Source organism: Rhinopithecus roxellana, chromosome 9 (assembly GCF_007565055.1).
Source record: "Rhinopithecus roxellana isolate Shanxi Qingling chromosome 9, ASM756505v1, whole genome shotgun sequence".
In the NCBI taxonomy this organism is placed as follows: Eukaryota; Metazoa; Chordata; class Mammalia; order Primates; family Cercopithecidae; genus Rhinopithecus; species Rhinopithecus roxellana.
Window position 1 is genome coordinate 84,806,347 of NC_044557.1, and position 12,564 is coordinate 84,818,910.

Genomic DNA, 12,564 nt, shown 5'->3' on the forward strand with positions numbered 1-12,564 from the left:
AGGGCCCCCTGGGCAGTGGGCAGATGGCAGCCTTCCCCAGGGAGGCCACCAAGTGACAGGGATGGGGCAGGCAAGCTGGACTGGAAGCCTCCAAGGAGGGCGGGAGGGGCTGAGCTGGAGAGCTCAGGGTTGAGGGGGAGGGGTGGTGAGCAGCTGGACTCAGAGCAGCTCTGAGACACTAGCCCAGTGTGAGCGTCCTTGGGGGTGGACACGGTGTGGTATGGGGTTTCAGGCTCTTGTTTTTCATGGAGGGACTGAACTGGCTGGCTGAGGGTCCTTCCACCCCCATCAGGATGGCTGGGAAGGAAGGAGCTCCGTCTGTGGAGGGCAGGCAGGACGGCATGGCGAGTGGCCTCGCTGTGTCCCTGCGTAGCTGCATGGTCCCTCAGGGGCTGCTGTCCCCACCCATTAGAAACACCTCGGACTTCCCCGTTTCTGCAGCAAGGCCCAGCTTGTGCTGAGCAACGCAGCCTCAGGGCAACAGAATCACACAGTCAATGCCAACACCCTTTGTGGGCAGCCAGATCTCCCCTTCCCCAGCGCTCACAGCCCACCCCGCCACCTCGGCCACTCAGCCCACCCCGCCACCTCGGCCACTCAGCCCACCCCGCCACCTCGGCCACTCAGCCCACCCTGCTGCCACCTCGGCCACTCAGCCCACCCCGCCACCTCGGCCACTCACTGGCGGATGAACTGGATGGCATCCTCATACTTCATCCCACTCTCAATGAGGGCCAGCGCCACAAGGACTGGAGCCCTGGGGGCAAACAGAAGGGCTGGGGTCATCGGAGCCTGCGCACCCCTGTCCCCTTGGCAGGGCACCTGCTGAAGATGCAGGGCACAGGGGCCCAAGGGGCCCAGACTCCCCCCTGCCTGAAGCTCCCCCACGGAGGCCACAGCCTCAGAGCCCGGCCTGAGCACTGGGTCCAAATCCTGGCTCCCTCCTAGGCAACCTCTCTGCGATCCGCTGGTAGAGGGTTAAATAAGGGCTCCCGGGTGAAGTACTAAGAGCTGGATCCGTGCCTGCTATCAACCCTGCTCGCCTAGGGTTCCCCCTGCGGATGGGGCTGTCCCACTGGTCATTTCATCTGATCCCAGCTGCCATTCTTCCTCCCGTTCTCCCAGCAGGGGTCTGAGGCCCCAGCTGTGTGGGGGTGGATCTTTGTGTCTGGAGAGGGGAATGACAGCCCTTTCCTGAACAAGATGTCAGGATGGTTACAACCACGGCAGGAAGAAGTTGGGTTAGACTTTGGGAAGCACTTCCTCTCTGTGATGCTGGGAGAGGACCAGTCTGGGAGCCCCAGCACTTGGGGCACGGGCCTCCTGGGAAGGTCGTATGACGTGTGTTCAAGACCCACATCCAAAAGCGAGGCTATCGGACCACGAGATGCCCAACCACCTGACATGGTGAGCCCCGCCCTGCCCCGACACTCACCGGCCCAGGCCCGCCACGCAGTGCACAGCCACGCAGCTGCCGGGGGCCTCACAGAACTTGGCCTTCACCAGGCTCAGCCAGTCTTCCACTACCTTGCCGGGCGGGGGCGCCCCGTCGTCAAACGGCCAGTCCTGCAGAGGGAAGCGACATGAGGACCCCCAGCTGCGGGCAAGTGGAGAGGTGGCCCTGGGGCTCAGGCGAGAACAGGGAGCTCTGAGAGGCAGAGGGTGCCAGGAGCCCACTAGGGTGGGGGCAGCAGACCCAGAGGACACACAGGAGGCGTACAGCTTGACCATGGGCACCCCATGGTGGGTGCTTTAGACTCCTCCTCATTCCCTGTACACTACAGCTGTCCCCTCCTCCAGGAAGCCTTCCTAGACCACCCCACCCCTTTCTGAGTGGAGCCTCGTCCAGAGTCACACAAATCCTAATCCTCACACCTGTCAGCCCTAGCTCTGGTTCTGGGATCACAATCCCTCACGCCTGTGTGCCGGTGGCAGCCTGAGAGGTTTTGGGTCGGCTGGTGCAAGAGGTCTAGTCCCCTGTGGTGGCATGCAAAGACGGCTGGCACGTGCCACACACAGCCCAGGTGCCAGGAAAGACTGAAGACAGGGTTATGGGGCGAGACAGGGCCCATGTTTCCAAGGGCACTCAAAACAGGCGGTTCCACTGGGACCCCGGCCCATTGTTCCTGGGGGTTCATTTGGTCTTAGAAGATGACCTGTGCTTCCCACAGTCCCGTTCCCCAGCGCCCAGGATCGGTGGGCAAGTGAGTCCTCCTAGGGGAGGGCCCGGGCCAGAGCGCTGCAGTAGGAATGGACACATTTCAATCTTGGGAAAGAGAGTTCATGCAGGGCCGCGGGACTGTGCCAGGCCTGGGGCTCTCTGGTGCCAGGGAGAGCCGCTGGGCCCAATGAGCAGACACGCAGCCCTTGGGGGCATCTCACCCCTCCCCAGCCTCCAGGCAGGGCAACTCCTAGAGACAACTGGTCTGCACGACTACTTACGTCTGACCCCAATCCCTCCCACTGCTGTGGAAGAGGAGGAGGGTGTGGGTGCACCCCATGCGAGAAGCGGAGACACGCCTTCACCTCCCATTCTTCCAAGCAGCCTCGCTTTGAGGTGAGGAACCCAAGGCTCAGAGTGACCTGCAGTGTCACAAGGCTGGGGAGGGCAGAGGCGGGACGCAGCCCAAGGCCTGTCTGACCCCAAAGCGCCAGCACTGCCACCACTCCAAACCGCCAAGCTGAGGTTATGAAACAGCAACCACAGCCAAAAGCAGAGTCCTGGGATGAAAAGCAGTGACTGAGGGGATCATCAAGCTCCGCACTGAGGAGACAGGCCCGGACACAGCTGGGCAGGCCTGCACCAGGGGGCAGTCATCTACCGGGCTGGGGGTGGACCCCCTGCCCTGGGGCCGGCTCTGGGCCTGCAGCTGCTGTGGCCCCCCCAAGGATACGGCAGCAGAACCGCCCCACACCCCGCCCAGACCTGGGTCCCCAGGGCCAAAGGAGCCAAGGAAACTGCCCAAGGGTCCTCCCCAGGAGCCTGCTGCCTGGCAACGGGGCTGCAGCAACCCGGGCAGAGACTGAGATGGACCCAAGACAGGACGGGAGGAGGGTCTGAGACAGGTGGAGGAGCCCAACCCCCACCTTGGCCCATGCACCAAGCATGTGCCACCCCTGCCTGGCGAGCCAGGCTGGCCCAATCTAGAGACAGAAAGATGGGGTACACAAGGGTGACTTTCTTGAGGTCACAAGGCCCAACACCCTGGCCTTCCCTCGATGTACCCAGACACACACGTGGCCCAGGCACAAACATGTCCGGGGCTGCCACAGGAGGGGCACCAAACCCTCTGTGCAGGCCCAGAGCCCCCACCCCACCCTCCCCTGGTGGCAGCAGCAACAAGGGTCCCCGTGGCCAGGGTCCCCGTGGCACGCGCCTCACCACGACTGTGATGCCGTCCTTCTCCAGTGGCGTTTTGTCATAGGTCACTTCACACACGCGCACCACGGTGGTGGCCCCGTACTTCTTCAGGTCCTGGGGGAGGGGAGGACGGAGGAGGCAGGGCTGGGCTGGGGCTGCAGTGCTCAGGGAGCGGGACCCACTCACCAGGGCTCCCAGGGCACAGCTGTGTCCCCCATCATCACCCAGGACTTGGACATGTCCCCTCAGACCTCTCAGGGTGGAATCCTGTCCCCTCAGTCCCCTGGGGCAGGGGCATGGTCCCTGAAGCCCCCAGGGAAGGTAGGCAGACCCTGATGCAGTGAGGCCCACCAAGAGTGGACTTCGGGCTCCGCCACTGGTCAAGGTGGTGTCTGGGTGTGAAAGAGCCTGTCCCAGGTCCCTTGGGCCACCCAGCAAAGGCAAACGTGTCCCCACCTACATTCATGGTCACCGGCAGCTGGGACCCCAGCTCCCCAGCACACCACTCCCTCCTCTGGGGTGCTCAGGACCCCAGATCTACCAGCAAGGACATTTCTTCCAGAAAAGCTACTGGGTCCCTGCAGCAGGAACTGGACCCCCCAGTCCACACGTGAGCCCCTGCATCTGAGCAGCGACCCCAGCTGAGCCGCAGGGATGGGTCCAGTCCAGGGGGACTTTGGGGTCCAAGAGGGGCGGGCGTCAGCTGGGGCATCTCAGAGCAGGGAGGGTGGGCATCACTCAGATGGCAGCCAGGAGGGAGCTGGGCCCTGCACACCAGCAGGAAAGCCCCACACGACCAGGGAAAAGGTCGTGGTAGTTCACAGCCAGGCCGACATTTATACCCCCACTGCGGGGGACCCACTTCACGGGGGTCACGTGTGAGGGCTGTTCCCACCCCACCTGCTCTCGCAGCTATTTTGGGAGGGGTGAGGAGTCAGCTGCTGGGTCTTGCTGGTCATGGGACGGGGACCTAGAACACAGAGAGGCCAGCACCCAACTATCTGAGAATGCAGGGAGCAGGCGGGGTGCTGGGCTCTATGGCCGTGGGGTACCTCAGAGTCCCTCTGCACCCTCAGCAGAGGGAACGGCCACCCAGCCCAGGACTCAGCCCTGGCCCTGGTCACAGGTTGAGCCCTTCCTGATCCTGGTCACACACTGAGCCCTGATCCTGGTCACATCCTGAGCCTTGACAGTCACACACCTGTGAGCCCTAATCCTGGTCACATGCTGAGCCCGACCCTGGTGACACGTTGAGCCCTGATCCTGGTCACATACTGAGCCTTGATCTTGGTCGCACACTGAGCCCTGACCCTGTACTAAGCCTTAACCCTGGTCACAGGCTGAGCCCTCCCTAACCCTGCTGACCTACTAAGCTCTAATCCTGGTCACACACTGAGCCCTGATCCTGGACACACACTGAGCCTCGATCCTGGTCACATACCGAGCCCTGTTCCCAGACACACACGGAACCGTGACCCTGGTCACACATGAGCCCTGATCCTGGACATACACTGAGCCTCGATCCTGGTCACATACTGAGCCCTGATCCCAGACACACACCAAACCCTGACCCTGGTCACACATGAGCACTGATCCTGGTCAAACACTGAGCCCCAACCTTGGTCACATACTGAGTGCTGATCCTGGACACACATAGAGTCCCAACCTTGGTCACACACTGAGCCCCGATCCTAGACACACACTGAGCTTCGACCCTGGTCACATACTGAGCCCTGATCCCAGACACACACCGAACCCTGACCCTGGTCACACGGTGAGCCCTGATCCTGGTCAAACACTGAGCCCCAACCTTGGTCACATACTGAGTGCTGATCCTGGACACACTCTGAGTCCCAACCTTGGTCACACATTGAGACCTGACATTGGTTACAGGCTTAACTCTGATCCCAGTCATATTCTGAGGCCTGACCCTGGCCACTCATCGTGATGTTCTCGCCAATCTTTCTTGTACATCCTGCTATTATCTCAAGGGTCTCAGCTGTGAGAGGGACAGCCATCTTCTGTAGAGCACCCGGCTCAGTGTCCAGGGTCCAGGCTCCCTGATGGCAGGGTGCCCAATGCGTCCTGCTGCTCTACAGTTTTCAATACCCCCTCATGCCCAAATCCCTGTTTCATTATGACAAGACCATGATGGCTTATCTCATGTCACAGGAGAAAGGACTCAGTCAGTCATAAATGACCCCGCACACAGCTGCAGCCTCTGACACGGCTGGCACAGTCAGAGGCTGTCAACAGCCCCACACACCGCTGCAGACTCTGCAAATGGCCCCAGGCCTGCAAACAGCAGAGCGCTCTGCAGGGGCCAGGCTCCTCTAGGAGGCCATGCAGGTCTCTCCAGACTCCACTCCCAAGATAGCTTCTGTAAACGCATCTGGTCCCATCTGCCAGGGTTTCCAGTGGCAGGCATCTCTGCTGGCTCTCCAGGGCACAGCGGTCCCTCCCTCCTGTGGTCAGTGCTGACCTTTGCTCAGTCCCTCCTCACATAGAGATCTGGGCCCTGAAGCCCCCTGTCCAGCCACGTCTAACCTGAGGGCTCACCCAGAGCCCAGCAACGTGTGGAGGCCTGGGCTAGCCATGGAGCCGCCCTGCATACCTGTCCCCCGTCTGCCTGTTTCCCCATTAAGCACCCACTTCTCATACCAGGGCACCTCCTGCCCACTCAGCCTATGCACAGAGGTCAAAAGGACAGCAAAGGACTCCGGAGGGCCTCAGCCCAGGCCACGGCTGAGCACGCAGAGCCTGGCCCATGTATCCCCCCACCTCACCCCCTGCCTCTATCCACATGGCATGGAGTTCCTCCTATCACATGCCAGCCCCCTGCAGGCCTCCCAGGGGACCCAGTTGATCCCCCAACACCCTCATCCCTGACCCCCAGGGTACCCTCACGTCCCTCCTCCAGGATCCTGCAACAGGGACTGGGCTTTGCTTCAAGGCTGTGAGCCTTATCTGGCCAGCCGGGGCTGGGGACCCCTCTCGGGAGGCCTGAGGCAGCTCAGCCAGGCTTCCCAGACACCTGGGCCACCTGCCTGCCACACCTCCGTCTCCACTCACCTCGATGAAGGTGCTGAGCGTGGCGTTGGTGGGGTTGTGGGTGATGAGGAAGCGCATGTGTTTGTAGCTCACCTCCACCGGGGCCGGGCGGTTCATCCGAGCCATGGCGCCTCCCGACGGGCCCGGCAGGGCAGAAGGGACTACACAGAAGGCTGGGGACACGTCCTGAGAAGTCCCCACGTACCCCCCAAAAATGAGGAGAACAAGATCCCTGTGCTTGTCCAAGAAAAGCGAGATTTAAAAACCCACCCCCATACCCCGCACAAATATTGTGCAAATAGTTAGGTGTGGGGGAGGAAGCTGCCCAGTGTTTGGATAATTAAAAAAGAAAACCCAATTCTTAAAAAAGAAAAGAAAAAAAACAGCCCCCCACTCCCACCCAAAGTAAAGCGGGCAACTCCAAACTCCTGTCTCTCACAGCTGGATAGTCATAAAGAGGCAAAAAATAAAAAGAACAACCAAAATACCTCAGCAAAGAAAACTTAAAAGCCCAAAGAGAATCCGGCCGCCAAGCAGCGTCCAGAGCTGGACCCCACGCTGGGGGCGCCCTCTCCACATCGGTGGATGGGCAGACAGCCCCCTTCACTCAGAGGTGGGCCCCAAGCCCCCAAGGGCCAAAGGAAGAATGAACTTGAACTGAACCAACTCCAAAGGCCTTGGGCCAGGGGTCACGGGCAGCGGCCGTGGGGACAGCGGCCTCTGACGTGCGGGGCCTCTGTCACGTTACCCCATCAGGGTACGGTGAGTCCTGGAGGGGGGCAGGGGGCTCAGGCGGTAGAGCTGGCCCCAGGCTGGGCAGCAGAGGCCATCGGCAGGCGAGGGCAGTGGTGAGAGCCAGCAGTGCGGGGACTCCTCAGCAGCAGGCGCGGCGAGCCTGGGTACAACAGTGCTCAGGGCTGGGCCCCGTGGCCCACTCCATGAACCCCAGGCGGGTCCGCAGCACACAGCATCTGGGGGGAAAGATGAAAATGAATAGAAAGGGGTCGCAGGGGTTCATGCCTGCCCTGAGCCCTCAGTCACAGGCGACACCTCTCCCAGAGCGCTCCTCCTGACCATGCTGAGTGAATGACCCTCTTAGGTCCATTTCCTTATGTGGGAGCACCAGGAAGCACGGCTCCTGCCAGGACTGACCCAGGGCCTGGAGGCGATAGGGCAGCCACCACACAGCCAGGAGGGCATGACAGAGGACAGAAGGGGACAGGGATTTCAGGGACACACACACCCCCGAGGACATGATGAACCCAGCACACAGACGATGGGTCCCTCTGTGGGGACATAGGCTGAGTTCCCCTAAGAAGCCTGAGCCTGGCCCCTGCCCACCTGCTGTGATCTGTGGAAACCCCACCCCAGGACAGCTGCCCTCTCCTCTTCCGATTCTTGGCCACTGCGAACATCTGAGCCCAGGTCTCTCTGGGTGGCCCATCCTGAGGGAATGGGGCCCAGACACTCAGTCAGTGCTGCCAGTACAGGGAGGTGAGGGGCCTGGCCCCACACGCGGCCGTGGGCCACCCTAATTGCCTCTTGCTTTCTGCAGAGTCTCCTGCCTGTCAGTAGCCCCCTGCTCACCAATGTCCCCCTGCCACTGTGTCTCCGCTGCTCACACAGGGCTCAGCCAAGCTCAGGGGATAAACAGGCCAGCTCTGCCCCTCCAGGAGCTCGCGGAGGCGGAGACAGACCATACCAACAGGCCAGCCATCAGGCACACATGCCAAGGTGGTGACAGCACAGGTGGCCAGGAGTGGGTTCACACCGTAACAGGGCCCTGAAGAGGGAGGCTGCAGGGGGGCCACAGCAACCCGAAGCACCTCCACGCCTGCCTCTCTCCCTCTCTGGGTCTCACAACCCCAAAGCTCCCGGGCAAGGGGGTTCCAGGAGCACGCAGCCCCCTTCCCTCTCTACGGAAGGGCTGGGAGACCTTGTACAAGGTGCCAGCCTCTTTGTTACCCCATTAGCACAATGAGGGGCCACACAAGTGACCTAAGCTCCCTCCGGCTATGACCCAGCTGTTAGCAGACTCTCCAGCCCCCTAGACTTAACCCAAGCCCGGCCCTGTCACTACTGTCTACCACCCACGGAAAGGCACTTCAGGGTCCCTTGTCTAGCAGAGCCCTCCATTCCCCAACCCACCCCCTCTCATCTGTGCCCCTGCCCCAGCACCCCTTCCCAGCTGCCCACCAGGCAGGCTGGGCCCTTGGAGTCTCAGCCCAGGTGCAGGGAGGGCTTGAGGCCTGGGCCCCTGGACTCGGAGGGTGGCTACATGGGACCGTGGGCTCCTCCTTGCTTGCCCTCCACACCCTGGGTGGCAGCCAGTGCTCACGGGCTCAGAGCAAGCGCCACACCTCAGGCTCTGTCCATTGAGTGGTTCTGGGAAGGTTAAAACAGATGGTGGGTGTGGTGGCTCATGCCTGTAATCCCAGCACTTTGGGAGGCTGAGGCAAGCGGATGACCTGAGGTCGAGAGTTCGAGACCAGCCTGACCAACACAGAGAAACCCCATCTCTACTAAAAACAAAAATAAAAAAAATTAGCCAGGCGTGGTGGTGCATGCCTGTAATCCCAGCTACTCGGGAGGCTGAGGCAGGAGAACTGCTTGAACCCAGGAGGCAGAGGTTGCAGTGAGCCAAGATCGCGCCATTGCACTCCAGCCTGGGCAACAAGAACAACCCCCCACCCCCCCGAAAAAAAAAAACGGATGGTGGGGTGGGACCTCCAGCAGGAGGTAAAGGTGGAGACAAGGATCCTGCCCCTGGTCCCGCCAGCCCCCACCCTGCCCAGCTAGAGGGAGCATAGGCTCTGAGAGTGGGTGAGGGAAGCCACCGCGTGTTAACAGCACACAAACACCTGGGTCCCTCCTGGGATGGCAGGATGTCCCTGTGCGCGGGAGCCGAGTTCATGTTTACAGAAAGAAAGGAGGAAAAGCGCTGGAGAAGCCACAGCATTGAGCCTCTCCCTGAGGGGCTGACCAACCCCTCAGGCCCACAGCTGCCAAGGACCTGGGAAGACCCCACAGGCAACAGCACGTGGCCTGGCCCTGCTGCCTAGTGGCCCTAGACAGGTCCTCAGGGCTGCAGGCTGCTGGGAGGGAGGAGGCTCTGAACCACCTCAGGGGTCACAACCCAGGCTAGAATGGGGTCGGGGTCCAGGGAGAGGCTGGACAAAGCTGGTCTGGGGTCTTGCCGCACACCCCACTTGTCTCTGCACCCTGGAGCCCCTACCCCTGCCCCAGGTGAGAGCAAAGCAATGATGCCCTGGCACCACTGTGTGGCTCTGCCCTGCCTGGTGGCTGTCCCCCAAGGGAGAACACCCCTCCCTAACCGCACGCCCCCACTAAGGTCACCAGGTAGGGCCCTGAGAGCAAGGGTTAAGGATCCCCAGGGATAGGCACTGAGAACTCCCTGAAGCCAAAGCCTCAGGCTTCCCATCTGCGAAATGGGGACAGGTTGCCCCTGCCTCCGTGTGTTGAGTCGCTACCACCCCCACCAAGCCCGTGGCCCACAGCACAGGGACCCACTGGCAGCCATAGCCCCTCCTTCCCTCCTGCTACCAAGCCCTGCAGCACCCTTCCCGAGATCCGGCTCAGCCTCCTCGGGCCAGCAGGCCCAGAGCCCTCAGCGATTTCTCAAGACCCTTTAAGGAAGAGTCCATCCTTGTCCCTGTTGGCCAGACCAGGAAACAAGCCAGGGAGAGGGGAGGACGTTCTCGGCCAGGGCCACACCAGGCGTCCAGTTAAGTGGGTTCTCTCTGCCTCAAGTCTAGGAGGCAGGAACAACACGGAGCCCCCTGTACAGAAGAGGAAATCGAGGTTCACGGAGGCTACCACCCTCCTTCCCGATGGCACAGCGGGTTAAGAAGTTTGAATCCAGGCCCCTTCAGAGGGCCCCCCTGTGATACTGGGGAAGAAGTCTGGAGGCCCGGGGCTCAGTGGGTCTCAGAAGTAAGGCTGCGCCGCAGTCAGGGCTGAGGTGGGCGCTCTGGGGGGGTCCCAGGGGAGCTGTCCCGCGTGGGGTCGTGGTAAGGGGCGCGGCCCCCTCCCTAGACGCCAGCGGGGCTCCCGCCCAGCCCTCCGGAGGGTGCCACCTCCTCCCCGGCGGAGCTGGGGTCCCGGAAGGCCTGGGTCCGCCACGTCCCCACCTGCCAGGCTCACCCGCGCCGCAGGCGTCCCGCCGCCTCCATACGCCCGGCCCGGCGGTGCCCACCGTGCTGGGCCCGGGTCGGGGCGCCGCCCCTCCGCCGCGGAGCCGGCTCCAGGCGCTGCCGCCACCGCCGCCTGCGGCTATTTATAGTGCCCGGGCGTCACGTGGGGGGCGTGACCGGCGGGCGACCCGGCTGCCGAGGTCTCCCACACCTGCAGCCTAAATATAGCCGCGCCCTGCCCGGGAAACAAAGGGGCCGCGCAGGGCGGGCGCGGGGAAGAGGAAGCCCGGCCGGGAAAGGGAAGTGCGGGGCGCGGCGAGGGCCGGGGGCGCTGCAGCCCGGGACCCCTCCTTCCTCCCGCCGGCCGGCCCAGCGCCCTCTCCCGGTGCCTGCCCTCCCTAGAACCTCGAAGCTCCCCCGGCCCCCTCACGGGGCTGCACGGGGCTGTGGGCTGGGGGTCCTGAGGGCAGGAGCCGCCGGGCCGCGCTCCTCGTGGGGAGGCCTGGAGGGAGCACGCCCAGCTTTGGAAATGCAAATGCGGCCCCGCTGTGCAGGTGCTGTCCTGCACCCTGAGGAGGAGGGCGCCCGAGTCCCTCCTGTTCAGATCCCCTGCCCAACTCACCAGCCCACAGCCCCGGCACTCCTCCATGTGTTTACTCAGCACCTACCGTGTGCCAGACACTACTGTCCCCTCACTTAATCCTCACGACCCAGCTGTGGCTGGCTACGCTGGTCTCCCCTAGTGTACTGGTGAGGAAACTGAGGCACTGAAACGAGGAACATAGGTAACACCGGCACGCAGGATTCAGCCAGGGAGAGGGCTCCACAAACTCCGAGGCTGGGCACTTCCGAAGAGGCGTCCCCTCTTCCAGGAAGCCCTCCCAGACCCTCTCAAGCAAAAGCCTCCCTGGGACTCCTGGCTCTGCCTCCTGGGAGCATCGTGCCGGGAACTCATGTGCTCCCCAGACTATAAGCCCCAAGGGTGCAGCTGGCATCACGATCCACTCTGTGCCTGCCCTGGCCACCCAGAGCAGGGTGGAGGGGCATGGGTGGCACCCCCAGCACAGGGTCCCTGGAGGCCTGGCCTTGCTTGCAGCTCTCAAACAACCTGGTCCCTGCAATCTGAGGTCACCAAGGGACCCTGCTGAGAGCATGACCCACTCTCCCCCTGCCAGGCTCTCCCCACCCACACTTCCAGACAGCATCACCATCAGCGTGGCCCAGCTGTGCTGGCAACCCTCGTCTCCTCCCGCCCCCAGGTGGGCAAGCAGGCCAGGGAGCCCAGGACAGGAGGACTGTGCCCAGTCTGAAGGGACCCATGGGAGCCCCCACCCAAGGGCGCACCAAGCCAGGTAGCCCTGCCTGCCAGCTCATAGACCCCCAAGGGTGTGAGCTCCCTGGCAAGGACACCCACCCATGTGGGTGCACCCAGCACCACAGGGAGACACTAGGCTCTGACTCCTGCCCAGTGCTCTCAGCTCACCACTTCCAGCAGCATCTCCGTGAAGGTCCAAGGCAGGAATGGGTCAGCTTCAGGGACTCTGCCCCAGCAGTCTCCAACCTCAGCCACTTTCTAAGGATACCAGGCTAGACACTGCATTCCCCGAGCAAGGCACCAACACCTGCCACACTGCAGTGGCGAACCACAACAGCTCAGAGAAGCTGAGCAACCCGCCTGAGTCACACAGCCAGAAGGCAGAAGAACCACAGTTGGAGCTGGGTCTTGCTGCCCCCCAGAGACCCTGCTTATCCAACTCTAGCCCTCTGGGAGAGAGGACCTCTGGAGTAAGCTGCTCCTGCCACCCCAGCCTCAGTTTTCTTATCCATAAAAGGGTCTCAGAGTGAAAGTTCCCATCAAGCTCTGTGATGCTACAACCAGACAGAGCCCATCATGCCTCTGCGGCTACAAAGGTGGACCCCGGCATCCTCATCGCCCCCACCCGGGCTCCACCCCCTTGCCTGGGGCCCTCTGGCCAGGCCTGGGGGGCACCTGCTGCA

The 12,564-nt window shown here is 62.4% G+C and overlaps 1 protein-coding gene across 4 annotated transcripts in view; it reads right to left on the reverse strand.

The window, feature by feature from the left end:
* The window catches only part of PTP4A3 (protein tyrosine phosphatase 4A3), a 43,368-nt gene that overhangs the window by 1,888 nt on the left and 28,916 nt on the right, over nt 1-12,564 (reverse strand). For 2 of the 4 annotated variants that reach the window (XM_030937866.1, XM_030937867.1), the window contains exons 2-5: nt 6,434-7,383; nt 3,383-3,475; nt 1,436-1,566; nt 683-757 (exon numbers count right to left, since the gene is read on the reverse strand). In XM_030937866.1, coding sequence (XP_030793726.1) covers nt 683-757; nt 1,436-1,566; nt 3,383-3,475; nt 6,434-6,538 — 404 coding nt within the window. In that variant the 5' untranslated portion in view covers nt 6,539-7,383. Of the gene's footprint in view, nt 1-682; nt 758-1,435; nt 1,567-3,382; nt 3,476-6,433; nt 7,384-10,576; nt 10,725-12,049; nt 12,450-12,564 lie in introns of those variants that run through there. The other 2 variants (XM_010385462.2, XM_010385461.2) reach the window with 2 other exon arrangements.